The 18,909-nt window shown below is 33.5% G+C and overlaps 1 protein-coding gene across 15 annotated transcripts in view; it reads right to left on the bottom strand.

Moving 5' to 3' along the window:
• Positions 1-18,909, bottom strand: part of Znf438 (zinc finger protein 438) — a 168,329-nt gene that overhangs the window by 24,670 nt on the left and 124,750 nt on the right. For 12 of the 15 annotated variants that reach the window (XM_005334293.5, XM_040276845.2, XM_013362380.4 and 9 more), the window contains one exon: positions 5,113-5,180. The exons of the other annotated variants lie outside the window; for them this stretch is intronic. In XM_005334293.5, coding sequence (XP_005334350.2) covers positions 5,113-5,149 — 37 coding nt within the window. In that variant the 5' untranslated portion in view covers positions 5,150-5,180. The remainder of the gene's footprint in view (positions 1-5,112; positions 5,181-18,909) is intronic. 15 annotated transcript variants of the gene reach the window in all.

The following is an 18,909-nucleotide window of genomic DNA, read 5'->3' as shown; positions in this document are numbered from 1 at the left end:
TTATAATGATTGTAGCTTTACACAAATAATGAACAAATTTTGAAAATTAGTAGTAGTTGGAGAGGAGGCTTAGCTCACTGCAGTGTTTCTGGGGGAGCCATTAAGACCCACTGTGTTGACACCTCAAAGCATCCACCGACTTCTTAATGTTCTAAGTAGAAATAATGCTCATGATGTGAAAACTACATTTAAGCAATACAAATGTTATGACAGAATTGAGAAAAATTGTAGAAGACCTAGTTAAGAAGACCCTGCCTTGGAAGCTGCAAAACTGAGTTTTAAAACTGACAAATGACTAAGAATTTTGAATGACTTCCATAAAACATTTCCTCAACTGGACTTAAATGAAGACTCTTTTCTGATCAATAAACAACAGGGAAATAAAATTCATCCTGCCCTATCTAAGCTGCAAACTTCAGTCCTCAATTGGCATCATCACAAATTATAAATTGTCCCTGTCTAAGAACCATTTGGTGATGTTGCTCACCTGCTTATCAGGCCGGTAAATAAATTCACCTGCATTTTTAATCATTGGTGATTATGTTTCTTTCAAATTCAACAAATCTAAAGTAGAAGTTACAACTATTGTTTGCCTTATTATGTTATTTTCATGTCTTTTTAAAAAATGCAGTTTATCACTGACTACATTTACTCTTTTCCAACACAAAATACTCATTCTTACATTTCTATTAGGTCATCATTTGAAACTATCAAGGAAAAGAAGAAAGCTATAGCAAAGTTATAGGAAATTTTATTCCCAAATCCTTAAGGTGAGAGAGAGAAAACTGAAACAAGAGAAGTCTTACAAATTTTTGGAGACTATTTTAATCTCCCTAAGTGTTTAAAATAAATAATAATATCACACAGAAAGGAACAATGACAACATTAAGTTATAATGAAAAAAAATGTATAAATTCATCATTAGAGTGATATTACATTGTTAAATGTAATATTTACATTAGTAGTACCTGGAGCATGCTTAGCTAAATGTGGTTGTACAGGGGGCCATTAAGACCAACTCAAAGCATATTCTCTTTCCCCTCATTTAAATAGAAGGAACTAGAATTTCTCATTAGTTTTCTGTATTAATACTATTGCTAGTTCTTCCTATCTTTAAAGCTGCATTTCTTGTTGACTTCTGTATATAATGTGCTGAGCAAATGTCATCTCTCCAGCTCAAAATCTCTGGCTTAATCAACTGTCTTCACCCAGGTTTCCAAAATATTCACTTCTAATGTAGCTTTAATGTAGTTAATTACATATATGTCTACCATTTCAATAGGAATCTGTGTTGTCTGAAAGTCAAGGCTCTTTATGATTTAATTTTTGAATAGCTCATAACATCTGATATCATTTCTAGTAAGAATAACCTCAATCATCCCCAAATCAGTTTCCACCATATGAATGTTTGGTAAGGTATAATATGCTGGTGGAATGCATTTCCCTTAAGCCCTAGCATCTGTTGATGGTGTCCTACTTGAATTTCATACTTATATCTGTATGTTTCTGTAAGTCAGAAATTCAAAAGTCTCACATTTATAAACAACTTATCAATAGTTTGTTAAGTAAATAAATCAGCATTTAATAAATAGCATGAGCCCATCAAACTTCTCATTCATGTAAAAGATTATATTTTCTGACAGAAATATAAATAATCATAATAAATAAATCTGATATTTTTATTTCCTAAACAATATTAATATCATCCAGGACATGCAGAAAGCACTTGAATGAGTTAATAAGGAAATTAACAAATAACTGGACAATTTTTAGGCCTCATATATATTGCTTTTCTTTAATGAAGTGATTCATCATAGTATGTCATAATTTCTGCCTACTTTGATTTAAGATCACTTTAAGCATCTATGTATCTACTTAAGCATTAATCAAAGAAGAAAAAGAGGGTTGATCAAAAAATTATTAGAAAACTATAAATTTATGATGTGACACTGAGGACAAACAGCTTTACTTTTTGATAGTTCTGGGTTCAAATCTTGAATCAGTGACTTACTGGTTGATGATTTTGGCAAAAATAACTAATCTCCCTAAATGTTTAAAATAAAGATTTATCAACATACTACATCAATGTTTATAGCAGCTTTATTCACAATAGCTAAACTATGGAACCAACCTAGCTGCCCTTCAGCAGATGAATGAATAAAGAGATTGCAGGCTGACTCAGTGGCACAAGCCTGTAATCTCAGTGGCTTGGGGGGCTGAGCCAGGAAGATCACAAATTCAAAGCTAGCCTCAGCAAAAGTGAGGTGCTAAGCCACTCAGTGAGACCCTGTCTTTAAATAAAATACAAAATGAGGCTGGGGATGTGACTTAGTAGCCAATTGCCCCTGAGTTCAATCCCCAGTAACAAAAATACAACAACAACAACAAAAGAAATCATGGTATGTATATGCAATGGAATATTACTCAGCCTTAAAGAAGAATGAAATCATGGCATTTGCCAGTAATAGATGGAACTGGAGAATATCATGCTAAACGAAATAAGTCAATCCTAAAGAACCAAAGGTTGAATATTTTCTCTGATGTGTGGATGCTAATTCATAATAAGGGAAGTGGGTAGGGAAGAATAGAGGTATTTTGGATTAGACAGAGGGGAGTAAAGGGAGGGGAGAGGGTATGGGCTAGGAATGATAGTGCAATGAATTGGACATTATTACCCTATGTGCGTATATGATTACATCACCTGTGTAACTTTGTATCATGTACAAACAGAAGATTGAGAAATTATACTCCATTTATATATGATGTGTCTAATGCATTCCACTGTAATGTATAACTAATTAGAACAGATTTAAAAATATTTCTATCCAAATTACTATGAGGACTAAATAAAAATAAGGGATGGAAAGTTGTAGGCTGAGTGACTATCACATTGGAGGTATATGGCTAATTGAGTTCTTTTTGGTTTGATGTCTTTTCTCTGTCAAATTCCACGTTTGGGGCTTAAGCATATATGTTCTAGAAAAGACTGATGAGAAAGTTAATAGGACTACTAAATTTCCACCTAGTAGGCTAAAGGAGTCTTATTTTCTGGCTGTGTCAATGGAAATAACTAAGATTATACAATAGTCCAGAGAGGCAGACACACAAAAACAAAGCAAATAACCCTTATGGAAGCAAAGCAGGCAAGAGGTGTGAGGGGTGACATGCTTTATTTCTCTTTATCATCGAACAGATAAGCAGCTCATTGCTCAATTACTCACTATACAAATTTATAACATCTTAGAGCCACAAAAGGGATATCTAGTCCTTTTTTTTGGGTACTGGGATTTGAACCCAGGGACACTCAAACACTAAGCCACATCCCCAGTCCTTTTTAAATTTTATTTTGAGACAGGATCTAGCTAAGTTGCTTAGGGCCTTGCTAAATTGCTGAGGCTAGCTTTGAACTCATGACCATCCTGTCTAAGCCTCCTGAGTTACTGGGATTACAGGTGTGTGCCACCACACCCAGTTCCTAGTCTTTATAGTATAGAAATTGAGGATTAGGGTCAAAATAACTTGTCTGACTTTCCATAGCTGATGAGAAAGGGTTCTGGGAAAGGAGCCCAGATTTCCTGATACTTGATCCATTATTCTGTCTTTTAAGCAATTATGCCTATGTTTGCTGCTCAGGTAGAGAAAGTTAATACCAGTCAGGACACTGACTTTCCAAACCTTCCGTCAGCTACTGACCATTGTACTAATCTTCCAAAGGATATACCAGAGAAATTCATGCTCTTGATTCCCACTTAGGTTCTCTCTTTGGCCTCCGACTCCCATTTCCTTTCTTGCCCTAGTGTTCAGAGCTGGGCTTTGTGTGAGTCTTAAGGACATTGGTACTCCCTTTGGCCCAATGCCTGGATGAGATCCAAGTCAAGGTTTTTTCCATGATTACTTTCCATAGCTTCCTTTGGATCATGTTTGTCCTTCTAAGGTCACTAGACACTCTAAGCAGGAGGCAGCCTCAGACTTATCCCACTGACCAGCCTCCTAAGAGGGAGAAAGCCCACATATCAGTAACAATTATAGAGTATAATTACTATCATGTTTTAAGTGGTCATTCTATAATCAATAATATGCTGCTGGTTTACATAAATTATTTCTTTTAGTTTCCATATCCTATAATGTGGGATTAATTACCTTTATTTTAGAGATTTATAGATAAGGAAGCTGATATCAAGTGATACACCTAAGATTATATAATTGATAGAATTAAATGATAAAACCAGAGCTATGATACTACCTTTTCTTTGGTAGAGAGATCAAAAAGTATTTGCTCCATTTAAGGATTCTTTATAGCTAATTCTCTCCTTTCAACTAAAAGCTACATCCTCTACTAAGGTGTCCAATTTTGCATCTTTAAAGATAACATTTTCTCTTAAACCCATGTCAAAACTTCTGTTCTGTTTAGAAGAGATTAGGTAGAGGCAGAGAAAAGATTTGCATTTCTCCTATAGGTTAGAGTGTGCCCTTTAGAGGGAGGACAATTCCATTATTCATTATTTAAGAAAAGACTTTACCTTCCACCTGTAAACTATTTTTCTGAAAGCTCCAGAGGCTCCTGTTAAAAACTAATTTCTATCAATTTTATGGAGCGGAAACAGTTTTTATTATCTGTTCATTTTTAAATGTGCATGGGATAAATAGGTCAAAGAAATGTACAAGCAAATATTCTCTTTCCACACATGTGTTCCCATATGTATATTTATGTATGTGTGTGTGTGTGTGTGTGTGTGTGTGTGTTTTCTATTCACTAAAACCCATGTTGTTCTGCTTCAATAAAGCCAACACACTATCAGTTCAATGACATCTATCAGTGCCAGCTAACTGCCATCAAATGGGATGGGTTCTGGGAGTTTTGCATGGAATGACATGGCCCTGCTCTCAAGGACCTAAGGGCCTAATAAAGGAGATACAGGTCCTTATAACTCAGGAATCCACAGCACTCAACTTACCAAGGAACATGAATTTCATATATAATTAAAAGGTTTGCTTCTAATTCTAGGAAATGAGTCACCTTATGATTAGAGGATAGTGACATTAAATATATCAATTAAAATTATTTTATTATAGTGTACACATTACCATTTTCCTCAGCACGGCTTATCTTACCTTGATCTTTGGGTGGTACTGATAGAGGATTCTGCATTATGGTGAATTTGACTTGAATGGGAACTTTCCTAAATATAACCGAGCACAAATAATAATTAGAAAATAATTGAGATGTCATGTTAAATACATGCTAAAATTTAAATTATAATGTTTTTATAAGTAATTCTATTTATAATTACATGACTAATAAGAAATGAACTGAACTGGTAAGAATTGATGTTTTAGTCCTCTTCTTACTTTTCTACAAACAAGATTTCACCGAATGTACCAGACTGGACTTGGAGAGGAATGTAATAACACATTGAGTCAGAGGCCCTACCCAAATCCCTACTCTTATCAATCCATGTGTGTATAAATTAAGATTCCCTGAAAATACCCTTCTGGATAATTATGTTTCATATATTCTTTTTAGGAAGAAATAACTAAAATGCTTAACAATATAGATAAAGGTAATGTAATTGCAATATATTCATTTAATAAACTATAATCTAGTCATTAAAAACATGATTATAAAGATTACATAGTAGCATAGAAAATGTCGATATAGTGCATTGATGAAACATATTTAATGACACACAGAACATTATAACTATGGTAGAAAATATGTTTGAAAGTAAAACACAAAAACCAGTGACTATATTAAGTATTGACAAGAAAGTAGAAGAAATGGAAATCTTATATGCTGCTAGTAATAATGTAAAATGGTAATTACTTTAAAAAATAGTTTGGTAATTTTTCCAAAAGCCACAGATACATCTACCATGGGATCCAGCTAATCCCTTCCTACTTACCCAAAGAAAAGAAAGCATATACCCACACAGAGACTTGTACAGAGAATGCTCACAACAGCTTTATTTGTAGTAGCCCCCAATCAGAAACAACCCAAATTTCACCAACAGGTGGAAAGTGTGAACAGACAAAGAAACACTGCTAAACAATTTAAAGAAACAGACTATTAATCCACATTACAATGGAATGAATCTGCAAAAGCACTATTATCTGAAAGAAGCTAGACCAAAGAAAGCATATATCGTACAATACTATTAATATATAAGATTTCAGAAAATACAAACTATAGAAATAGACTGATAGTTGTCTGGAGTCAGACGACAAAGAATGGAAAGAAAAGTCAAGTGGGCACAAGAAATATTCCTTGAGGCAAAAGATGGATTCATTATCTTGATTGTGGTTATAAACTGTCAAAAAGTAAATAAAATAAATAAAGCAGGGCATATCTTTATAAAGAAGTTATTTAAAAATGTTTCTTAGAATTTTTAAGTGTGAAAAATGCTAATGATGTGTTCGTATATCAAAACATTGGTTATTAAGTAGTATGGGTCATTTTTTCCATATATTCATGAGAACAACTAGCAAATATTAAAAGTGGTTATCTCTGAGTCAGGCATTAAATTATTATTTAATTTCCATTTTATGCTTATTGGAATATTACAAAATTTCCCCAATGAATAAATACTACTTTTCCAATCAGAAAAAAATTTAAATTATTTTGAAACACTATCATGAATTAAAAAAGAAATGTAATCATAATTATTTTTATTTTATAAACTGATATATAACTTAAAATTGTACATACTAATGGGGTCCCATGTGGTGGTTTCAATATATGTATGCATTCTGTAATGCTTAAATTAGGTTAAACACATTTATCTCCTTGATCATCTATTGTTTTTTCATGGAGAAAACATTTAATATGTTTTCTTCTAGCTTTTTGAGATATACAGTACATAACTGTTACCTACAGTCGCCCTACCAGGCAATAGCTTCTTATTCCTATCCAGCTGTATCTCAGTACTCATTGATCATCACTTCCTTATTCCTCCCTCTTCCCTAAGGTCCATTCTTTAGTAACCACCATTGCACTTCTCAACCTCTATGAAATTAACTTTTTTCTATTCGACATATGAGTGAGATCATTAGGTATTTGTCGTTCTGTGCCTGGCTTATTTCACTTAACATAAGGATCTTCATTCCTATGCAAGTTGTCACAAATAATAGGATTTCATTTTTTTCTGGCTAAATAGTATTTCATCATGTGTATAGGACACCTTTTCTTTAGTCCTTCATTAGTTGAAAGACACTTCCATTGATTCAGTATCTTGGCTACTGTCAACAGTGCTGAAGTACTGCATGTGAATGCAGATCTCTGTTCAACATACTGACTTCGTTTCATTTGGATAATATGTAAAGCAGCAGGATTGTTGATTATAAGGTAAGTTCTATTTATAACTTCTTGAGGAACCTTCATACTGATTTCCATAATACCTCTACTAATTTAAATTACCACCAGTCATGTGCAAGGATTCCCTAGATAAAGCCGTTTTTACTGGGGGAGATGATATCTTAATGTGGTTTTGATTTGCCATTTCCCTGATGATTAATGATATTGAGCATTTTTTTCATAAACTTGATTGTCATTTGTATGTCTTCTTTTGAGATGTATCTATTTAAGTACCCTGCCCATTTTTAAATTGGGTTATTTATTGATTTTTCTTTTGGATATCAACCCCTTATCAGATGTACAGTTTGCAAATATTTTTTCTTATTCTGCAGGTTGTATCTTTATTCTGATTGTTTCCTTTGCTGTGCAGAAGCTTTTTAGTGTGATCATTTGTCTGTTTTTGCTTTTGTTTCCTGTGGCTTTTGGGCTCTTGACCCCAAACTCCTTTTTTAATGTCCTGAAGCCTCTTCTCCCGTCTTCTTCTAGTAGTTTCATTGTTTTACATCTTACTTAAATTTGCAATCCATTTTGAGTTGATTTTTGTAACTGGTCAGAGGTAAGGGTCTGGTTTATTCTCGTGCATATGGACAACTTATCCTTAGCACTGTTTATTGAAGTCTTTCCATTCCCCAGTGTTGTTAGCACCCTATTAAAAATCAGTTGGCTATACATGCTTGGGGTTATTTCCAGGCACTCAATTCTGTTCCATTTGTCTCTGTATTTGTTTTAATGCAAATATAATGCTGTTTTGGTTACTACAGTATTGTAGAGTATTTTGAAATCAGGTAATATAATAAAATATCTTCATCTTTGTTCTTTTTGCTCAAGGGTGCTTTGGCTATTTGGGGTATCAAAATAATTTTAACTGTATGTCCAATATCATGGTATCCAAGGTAGAAAACTCACTCAAAAGTCATACTGTGTTTTGGTTTTCCATATTTTTATTGGTGTATTATAATTATACATAATGATGGAATCTATTGTTACATATTTGTACATATATATTAACAATATAATTTGGCCAGTTCATTCCCCCATACTTCCCCTTTCCTTTCCCTCCTCCTCTCAAACTCCCTTTCTTCTCTATTATCTCTCTTAGATTTTCATGACATACTCCCACACACTACCAGCTCCCCTTTTCTTTTCTAGCTTCCACATACATATGTGAAAAAACATACGGACTTTGACTTTTTGATTTTGGCTTATTTCATTTAATGTGAAGTTGATGCTCTCAAATTCTATTCATTTTCCTACAAATGACATAAACTCATTCTTCTTTATGGCTGAATATAATTCCATTGCATATATGTGCCATATTTTCTTTACAATTCATTCACTGACAGACACCTAGGCTGATTCCATAGTTTGGCTATGATGAATTATGCACTATAAACGTAGGTATTCATGTACCACTATAGAGCCACGCTATCTTTTGCTGTCAAGTATAGCACTGCTATAGTTTCATCCTATTGTAATTATGAAAAATGAAAACATTTGTAATTAATACACCTAACACCAAATAAAACATCTTGCATAATCACAATATTGCATTTTCTGACTAGCTTGGATGATAGTTCGTTATATAAATATGTTAGAGGAAAAGATGTATTAAATAGTCACATAAAATCTAACAGTATTTTTCCAACTTCACACAAGAAAAGTCAATGTGCATTTTTATAAAAGGCAACATGATACAGTAGTAGCAGTCACTGTGTCCTTCACAGTATATAACAATATGTAAAATTACAACCTGACTTTTCTTTCTTGAATTGTTAAAAAAGTATATTAAGCAGAAAAATCTATCAAAAAAGGGAAAAAATTAAAGAATGCACATAGTGAATACCATCAATTATGGCAAGATTTAATATAATGAGCTTTATAAATCACTCATGATTACTTTTAATTTTAATTAATATATTTAAACAGAGTTGATTAAAAATGAAAATTAGGTGAATTGGTTACTTGGGAAAGTGACAGCTTGATGGTGCTAGAAATGGAAATTTTCCATTTACTTCTTGTTCAGGAAGCCTAAGGCAGACATTGCCTTGTCTTTGTTATGCTGCCTTGCCAAGACTCCTAAAAATAAATTTAGATAAAGACCTTAGAGAATAAAAGATAATCATTTGTTCCATGCTCAATAAGCTTATTAACATTAGCCCATGTTGTGAGTTAGTGTGATAAGTGCATGCTCTTGTATATGTGGGTACCAATCACAAAATTACAATGTAGATGTCAGTCTAGATGATTTTTCCAGGAAGCGATTTCCAAGGGAATAAACATGTCATATATCACCAGACAGATATACTGTTATTCAGATAATTGTAATAATGTAATAAATTTGGCCAGGAGAACTTGAAATGTAAAAATAGAGAAATGGAAATATATGAAAACAGTAATGAGTCTTTTGGTGTCTTAAACAGGTTCTGCTTTATTCACTGAGATACTACTATTAACCTGCCACATTTGGGTAGCTGTTCATTTGACAGGCCATTTTCCACTTTTGATCCTACTATAATCTTGTGCCTCTGGATTCTAAAGCATAGCATGGTAATAGTACCACAAGATTTTAGGTTTGAAGTTAGAATTAGAGTCAGCAAGCCCATGAATGTCTATTCTATACTACAGCTCTTTTATAAAATGGGCTTAGTTTACTAATAGCATCCTACCTTATGACTGTAATGTAATTTATTTATCCATTTATCCACTGATAGGCATTTGAATTGTTGCCAATTTTTGGTTATCATAAATAAATCTAAATACTTGTGCCCACTTTTTGTGTAGATAAATGTTTTCATATCTCTTGGATAAAAATTTAGGAGTAGAGCCAGGCACAGTGGCCCACGCCTATTATCCTAGCCGCTTCGGAGGCTGAGGCAAGAGGATTACGAATTTAAAACCAGCCTCAGCAATTTAGTGAGGCCTTAAGAAACTCAGTGAGACCCCCATCTCTAAATAAAGCATAAAAAAGGGTTAGAGATGTGGCTCAGTGGTTAAACACCTCTGGGTTCAATCCCCGGTACCAAAAAACAAAACAAAACAAAACAAAAATGTAGAGTGGAATTGCTGGGTGGTATACAACAACTTTATAAGCAATTACCTATTTTCCACAGTGGTTGTGGTATATTTCACTAATTAAAAAAAACACTACTTCTAAGCAATGATGGAATCCATATTTCTCAAGATCAAAAAGACTTCAATACTTTAAAGCTTATTGTTAAAATAGCAAAAATTTATAGTATATAAGTCCTGACAATAATAGTATTAATCATTTGCTGAATTATAGTAAATGCTTATTCCTGTTTTAATCTATCCTATTTAAGAACTGAATAAAAATAAAATTCTCAATTTGATATTAAAGGATTAGAGAAGCTAAAACTATCTACAGAATAAATTTTGATCCACTTAGTAAATTCTTAATGCTTATATTGATATTTACATTAGTACAAGGTATTAATGTTTGACAAACTCCTTCCTTTCTTAAATAGTTGCACATAGCTAAAAGAAAGTCCTTCCTCAAATTCAGATATTTTAAAATATCAGTCACTGATACTCTGTGAAATGGTTCACAGAGTCATTCTGAGAAACTAGTTAAAGATCTTTCAAGGAAATTCCTATTCTACTACTTGGAGTTGCAGAAACTTTGGAAGTAGTCCTACTTTCCCTGAATTTTTAGACCTATTAAGATGATGTTCCCAAAGGCACATGACTACTCACCAAATCAAAAATGCTAGAAGACTAGACCACTAATTTTGAAGATAATGGTCTAGCCCAATTTCAAGTATGCAGTAAGTTAAAAAAGAAATCACTGGAAGGATCATGAATTTACTGGGGAGATGTCCATTTTTAACTAAAATTTCTTACTGTGGGATTCTGGTCAAGTCATTTCATCTCTTTTTCTGTTTCAGTTTCTGCAGCTTAGAAAGGGAAAGAGAATAATACTTAACTCAGTTGAAGAAAGGATTCAACTGGATACTATATACAGAAAATATTTTATAAGAAAAGTACTATATGTCAGGCTGGGGTTGTGGCTCAACAGTAGAGTGCTTGCCTAGCATGTGCGAGGCCTTGAGTTTGATCCTCAGCATCACATAAAAATAAATAAATAAATAAATAAAATAAAGGTATTGTGTCCAACTACAACTAAAAAATAAATATTAAAAAAGTAAATAAAGATACTATGTCCATCCACAACTAAAAATATTTTTTAAAAAAGTACTATATGTTAATAAATGCTCTAGGATTCTTTCATGAAAGAAAAAGTAGTACACTAGAATGTACAACATTTTCAAGCATAAGAGCTATTCACTTACCCTTATAAAAATGCATGCACATATAGTGTTCCTTAATACATGATGTGTATATAACTGAACTGGTAGGTTAATAATGTTTAGGAGGAAGTTGAACATGATGGTTCATGCCTGTAATCCAGCAACCTGGCAGGCTGAGGAAGGAGGATCTCAAGTTCAAGGCCAGCCACAGCAACTCAGTGAGGTCCTAAGCAACTTAGTGAGACTATCTCAAAATAAATTTGGCTAGGGATGTGGCTCAGTGATTGAGCGACCTTGGGTTCAATCCATGATACAAAAAATAACATAACATACAATATACAATGCAATACAATAAAATAATGTATAGGAGGCCTTTTTTTTTTTTTTAAATTTGGTCTTCACACACACAAAAAAATCTGTTTAGGAAAACATGCTGTAGCTTAGACCCTTATTTCTTTTCTCTTATAAGTTTTCTACAAAGGACAACTTCTATGGTTCTAAGTACAACTTTAAATTTGTATTACCAGCTCTCAGGTTCCAGGCAAAATGTTCTCTGCCTGCTACATATTCCAACTGACTACCTCTAACTTCTAAACTAAATACAGCTCCTGCCTTGAAATGTGCCTCTCTTTCTTTCTTCATGGTGCTACAGATGGAACCCAGCTTCAAGCATGCTAGGCATCCCCTCACTGCTCCTCTTTTGAAGTTTTTTTCAAAGCTATCACTTCTGTTTCATCCTCACCTTCCTGTCTTAGGTCAGGTCCTCTTAACTTCCTGCCTCTAGTCCTACACCTTTCCAATCTACTCTATGCTGCTAGAATATCTTTCTCTTTTTTCTTTTTAATTTAAATCAAAGTTATATTAACTATTTCCCTACACTTCATTTTAAAAATGCAGCCACTACATCATTATCCAAAGTACATGTATGAAGACACGAATTGGTGTCAACATACTTTATATACAATCAGAGATATGAAAAATTGTGCTGTATATGTGAAATAGAATTGTAATGCATTCTGCTGTCTTTTGTTTTTTTAAAAAATCAATAAAAATTTTAAGAAATAAAAGAAACATTTTAAGTTAAAAAAAATGCAGCCACTACACATTTTTTTCCTCAGAGATAAGCACTTGAAATTTTTATAGCTGATTAGTCCAGTATTTATAACTCCATATTTTTTCTCCAAATTTTCTAAGTATAGAATTCCAGGTTGAAATTTGAAGGCACTGCTCGCTCGACTGAGTTCTGATTTCCAATATTGGTGTGAAGAAATCCAAGGGGTCCTTCCTATGTCAATTGTTTGCATTTCTTTTTTTCTTTTTGGAAACAATGCTTAGAAACTTTACAACCAAGTGTCTTAGTCTATTTTGATCCATTCCCCAAGTGTATGATGGGCCCTATCAATCTGGAATCTTGTGCATTTCACTTCCTGGGACATTTCCTTCAACTAGTTTTCTTGGATTTCCTCATTTATTTTTCTCTGTTCTGTCTTTTTGCCCTTGAACTCCTATTATTCAGATGTCAATCCTCCTAGGATAATTATACTTTTTTTCCCCCCTTTTCCATTTCCCTTTTGTACTTTCTGGAAAAATCTCTCAACTTTACCTTCTAGTGTTTCAATGAGTTTAGTCACTGATTTTTAAAATTTGAAGCAATCTTTATTGATTTTGCTGCTCATACATGTTTTTACAATTAAAAGTGACAGATAATAGACTAAGTATAAATTTCCTATGATTTGTAGATTCCCTAGTTGTGTTTTCGGGAGGACTGAACTACTCCTAAAAAGACATTTAAAATATTTTATGTAAAAATTGAATTTCTCAAGTATCAGGTTCAGAGGCTTTTCAGGTCTTTCAACATTGTTTCAAGTTTCATCACCTACATATAAGAAGCCCTAGAAAACAATAATTTTCAACATCATTTATTAATGCATTATGTTGACAATGATGCTTTTATACATTTCATCTAAGTATAAAAGACTGAAGTTTTCAGGAAAGGTTTTAGTTTTAACACACAACCATTCTTCCATTTTTTTTATTTGTATAAATGTCTAAGATATAGTTGTAAGAAAAATATTTGTCTCTTTTTTTTTCTTTTTTTTTTTTTTGAGAGAGAGAGAGAGAGAGAGAGAGAGAGAGAGAGAGAGAGAGAGAGAATTTTTTTAAATATTTATTTTTTAGTTTTCGGCAGACACAACATCTTTGTATGTGATGCTGAGGATCGAACCCAGGCCGCACGCATGCCAGGCGAGTGCGCTACAGCTTGAGCCACATCCCCAGCCCATATTTGGCTCTTTTTCCATCAAACAGAACATGTTTGGAATTTCCAGCCTGGCTTCCAAGTCTAACAGTATGAAGAGGTCACCAAAACCAGTGAGGTTACCATCCTGACAAAGATGGAAGCATTTCAAAAAAGAATTGCATTATTTGGTAATAAATGACACTCGGCAACAAAATAAAGAGGCTGTCATTTACCTTTCCATGATATTGATACATATTGTGAGACTGTTCATTATTTTGTTCTTTTCAATCAGTCTGGCTGTCAGCACTTCAGTCAGTTTTCTTTTAATTCATTACTTTAGAAATGATCCTATTTCTACCATTTTTACTCTTATCTACTTGCTGTGACAAAATCATCTTTAAACTAAACAGGTTACAGAAAATTGATAAAATTTTAATATCATTTTGGATTCTTCACATTTCTTTATTAAGTCTAACCAGCTGCCAAGTACCATACACATTTTGGTTTCAACACCATAGATCAATGGGTATGTATAATTTTAACAGATTCTGTTTCTACCTCTTGCCTCTCTTCCCTTCTAAATGATTCATGACATCCCCAGTTTAGTCCACTTCTGTCTCAGTCCTCTGCCACCTCCAGCTGTTTCCTTCTCTACAATTTCTGCATTCAACTGAAATCCCATCCATTAGTTTCACAATGACTATTCAATTAAAAAAATAAAATCAAAACTAGTTGGGCTCAGTGGCAGAGTCTGTAAGCCCTGCTATTGGAAGGCTGAGACAGGAAGATGAATTTGAAGCTAGCCTGAGCAACAAAGGGAGACCCTATCTCAAACCCCAAACAAACAAACCTAAGCAAATGAACACTTCTTTGCTCCATTTCCTAATATTATTCATGCTATATATTTTTCCTCATGTTCCATGGCTGTGTGAATTACTTCTTAATACAGAATCTGGTGATTTTTCTTCTTCTGAAAATAATTCAAACTTAATTTTACTTGGAGCACTCTAGTCACAGATATACCTTTTCAGTATACCCTAACCATTTTTTATTTCCTGCCCCCAAGGGCTTTTATCAATCACTCAGGTTATCATAAAATGATTATTTCCAACATAGAAAAAGCTAAATAAAAATTAACAAGCCTTGAAACAGAACTTGGAGCAAAAAAGGTTTCAGGTTAAAATACAGCATTCTGGAATCTTATTTTTTCATTTATCAAAAAATTTCTGTTAGTGTACATTAAGGTAATGTGAAAAATTATTTTGAAAAACCATAGCAATATTCAGATAACATATATATATTATTTAAAACATACATTTTAAGACTAGTACTTTTTACATTTCCATTAATAAAATATTACCTCATTACTAAGTGTGAAACAAAGAAAAAAATTCATAATTTCAATAGTCTGACATAAAAATACTATTAATGTTTTGTTATATTCCTAGTTTCTTCCGTATACTTTTAATATTTGTTTTGGTTTTGTAATACATGCAATCATAATGTATATGTATATATTTTTTATTCTGCTCTAAGGATGTATTTATGGGGTGGGTGTATAGCCAAGTGGTAGAATATGTGCTTGGTAGACATGAAGTACATGGTTCAATGGGTTCAATCCCAAGCACCAAAAATAAATAACAAACATTTTCTTGTATTGCTAAGCCTTCAAAATCTATTTTAACACTATGTTTGTATTTTAGTTAAAAAAATATGTACAGGGCAAAAGTTCAAATAGTAAATGTAGGAATATAGCAAAAATTTAAGCTTGCCTCTCATTCTGTTCTCCCAATTTATTCCCTTAGAGGTAACACGCTGTACCTTTTTGGGTATCCTTTAAGGAACAATCTGTGTATATGTAAGATAATGTGTAGAAATATGTCCCATCCCTTTCTTCTCATTCCCACTTTGAAGCAAATTATACATGATGCTCTTTTTTCCCTTAATATATTTTTGAGATTTTTAAATGTAGATGGATACAATACCTTTATTTATTTATTTTTAAAAATGTGGTGCTGAGAATTGAACCCAGTGCCTCACACGTGCTAGGCAAGCGCTATACCACTGAGCCTCAACCCCAGCCCTATTCTTAAGACCTTTCCATATCAGAACTTATAGATTTTCTTCATTTAAAGGCTAAATAGCGATTCATTACATGGAACCACTCTTCCACTCCATCTTTCTTTTTTTTTTTTTTTTAAAGAGAGAGAGAGAGAGAAAAAAAAATTTTATTATTTATTTTTTAGTTTTTGGTGGACACAACATCTTTATTTGTATGTGGTGCTGAGGATCGAATCCAGGCCGCACGCATGCCAGGCGAGCACGCTACCGCTTTAGCCACATCTCCAGCCCTTCCACTCCATCTTTCTTCCTTTCTTTTTCTATTTTTTTTAATCACTGAAGAGTACTTTTTTCCTTCCTATATACTCACCATATTTTCTCCTCATTCAAGAAAGAACATAGCATATAATTTTTTTAAGTTAATGGATACAATAACTGTATTTTATTTATTTATTTACTTATTTTTTATTTATGTTTGGGGAACCAGAGATTGAACTCAGTGGCACTTGGCCACTGAGCTACATCCCCAGCCCTATTTTGTATTTTTTAAAGAGAGGGGTCTCACTGAGTTGCTTAGTGCCTCGCTGTTGTAGAGTCTGGCTTTGAACTCGCACTCCTCCTGTCTGAGCCTCCTGAGCTACTGGGATTATAGGCGCGTGCCACTGTGCTGAGCTATTTATTTATTTTTATGTGGTGCTGAGGATTGAACCCAGGGTTTCACACATAATAGGCAATTGCTCTACCACTGAGCTATAACCTCAACCCTGGGGTACACCTTTTTTTTTTTTTTTTTTGTTGTTCTAATTAGTTATACATGACAGTAGAATGCATTTTGACATATCATACATAAATAGAGTATAACTTCTCTTTCTTCTAGTTGTGCATGATGTAGAATTATATCAATAGTATGCACATAGGGTAATAATGTCTAATTCATTCCACTGTGCCTCCTACCCCTGAACACTCCCCTCCCTTCACTCCCCTCTGTCTAATCCAAAGTACCTCTGTTCTTCCCTAGCTGCGCCTCTGCTGCCCACTCTGGCCACTATGAATTAGCATTGGCTATATCAGAGAAAACATTTGGACTGGCTTATTTTGCTAGCATGATATTCTCCAGTTTCACCCATTTACTGGCAAATGCCATAATTTCATCCTTCTTTCAGGTTGAGTAATATGGTACTACTATTTCTTAACCCACTTATTGATAATTAGATTGTTTTCAGGCTTTCACTCTTTGCTAACATGCACAAGTCTAATAGTAGGACAAAGTCACAGTAAGAAATTTCTGGGCCAGGTCAATTTAAGATTTTTATGGATATTGGCAAATTGTCATTCAAAGAAGTTGTACCACTTATCCAACAACATATGAAAATGCTTCAAAAACACTATTTGCAAAAACTGCCACTGGCACTTTTCAGTTAATTATCCAAAAGCTTTAAAGAAAGGAGGGAAAAATACAGGCCTTTAAGGAGATTCTACAATACCTACATGTTTTTCTCAACTTTAGTTGAACATGCAAACACTGGACTTTGTTGAAATATACAAACCCTGACAATAAAATGAAAACCAGTGTTCACATCTCAAGGATTTAGAAGGATGCTTGTTTATAGAAAGTCTTACTTGAGGCATCAGAAAAGGGAAGAAGTGTCAGTTGTAAGAAAGTGCGGCTGCCCAACACTACCGAACGGAAGGTGTTAGTGCTCCTGGAGCGTAATCCCTTAGTTGATATTAGCACATTTTTTTTTGCTAGGAATATGAAAAGACAGTGATTTCCCCAATTTAAAAAAAGACAAACAAGATAAACAACAAAAAAGGAAAAAAATCCTACATATTTGAAAAAGTAGTCTTTTAAATTTTTTGTAAAGACATTATAGAGCATACAGACATTTTAGAGATAATTTTATATTATAAACATTTGTTCCTTTGTCTAATATGAAATGTTTTCTTCACTGAGGTTCTACCAGCTGAGGATCAGGTGAACCCAATTAACTCAATTTTAACTTGTCCCTACTAAGTGTTTTATTTTAGATGTACACTGCTCCCTAAGTCCTTTAGGGTACTACACGGAAAAACTATAAACAGGCTAAAAAGGTCATGACATTAATTTTGCTGTCGTTTTCATGCCTTAAGTAGGCATCAAAAACTAGAAGAACCTTGTCCTGTGGGAAGGAGGGTAATATCTGAAACTAATTATAGTAGCTACCATAATAAACTATTACAATTAAACACTATGACCCCAGCTAAATATATTTTGGTACTTTTTGCTAATGAATACAATTTCTCAAATAAGATTACTACAGTCTTAGGTAGAGCAAAATGGTTCACCAGAGAACTATAGAATAAAGTAACCACTCAAAAACCTGAATTTTCATTCACCTAAAGCTTAGCTGGAAGGCTTTATGTAATAAAATTAGCATAGCTGGACTCTTTTGCAGAAAATGCTATACTTGTTACAAGACTTTATTTAAGAAGGAAAAACTTCTAATTTCACATGGGTAGACTATTACATGAAGAGTCACATCTTCCACGGTTCACTGCCTACTTAGGAACAGATTTCACTTATTTTCTATTGTCATATGCTTCTCCTGTTTTGTCAACTGAGGATTTGTTTATAAGCACTACTATTTTAACCTAAAAGAAAATAAAAGGGGAAAATATCTCAATATTTCAGTAGCTTATTTCTGTGCTTAAGGTTCTAAGGATCGAACTGCTTTATGTGTTTGGAAGATAAGATGGTCTAGCAGCAACATTTAAACTTAGTGATTTCCTGCTGATTCAGGTTCTGACCACTTTATAACATATAGCCTGAGCACCAGGTGGGATAGATAACCATCTGATTAGCAGGTGAGTAGTATTCACTGTGTAGTTCTCTAATGCTAGGAAAGTTCTCTAAACTTTCCTAGCATTAGTTCTTTAAATGCTAGGATATTTCCACACAGATGCTGATAGGCTCACTTTAACCCTTACAAACACTGGAGAATAGAGATGAG

Source organism: Ictidomys tridecemlineatus, chromosome 10 (genome assembly GCF_052094955.1).
Source record: "Ictidomys tridecemlineatus isolate mIctTri1 chromosome 10, mIctTri1.hap1, whole genome shotgun sequence".
Classification (NCBI taxonomy): domain Eukaryota; kingdom Metazoa; phylum Chordata; class Mammalia; order Rodentia; family Sciuridae; genus Ictidomys; species Ictidomys tridecemlineatus.
This window is presented reverse-complemented; position numbering and strand designations above follow the sequence as displayed.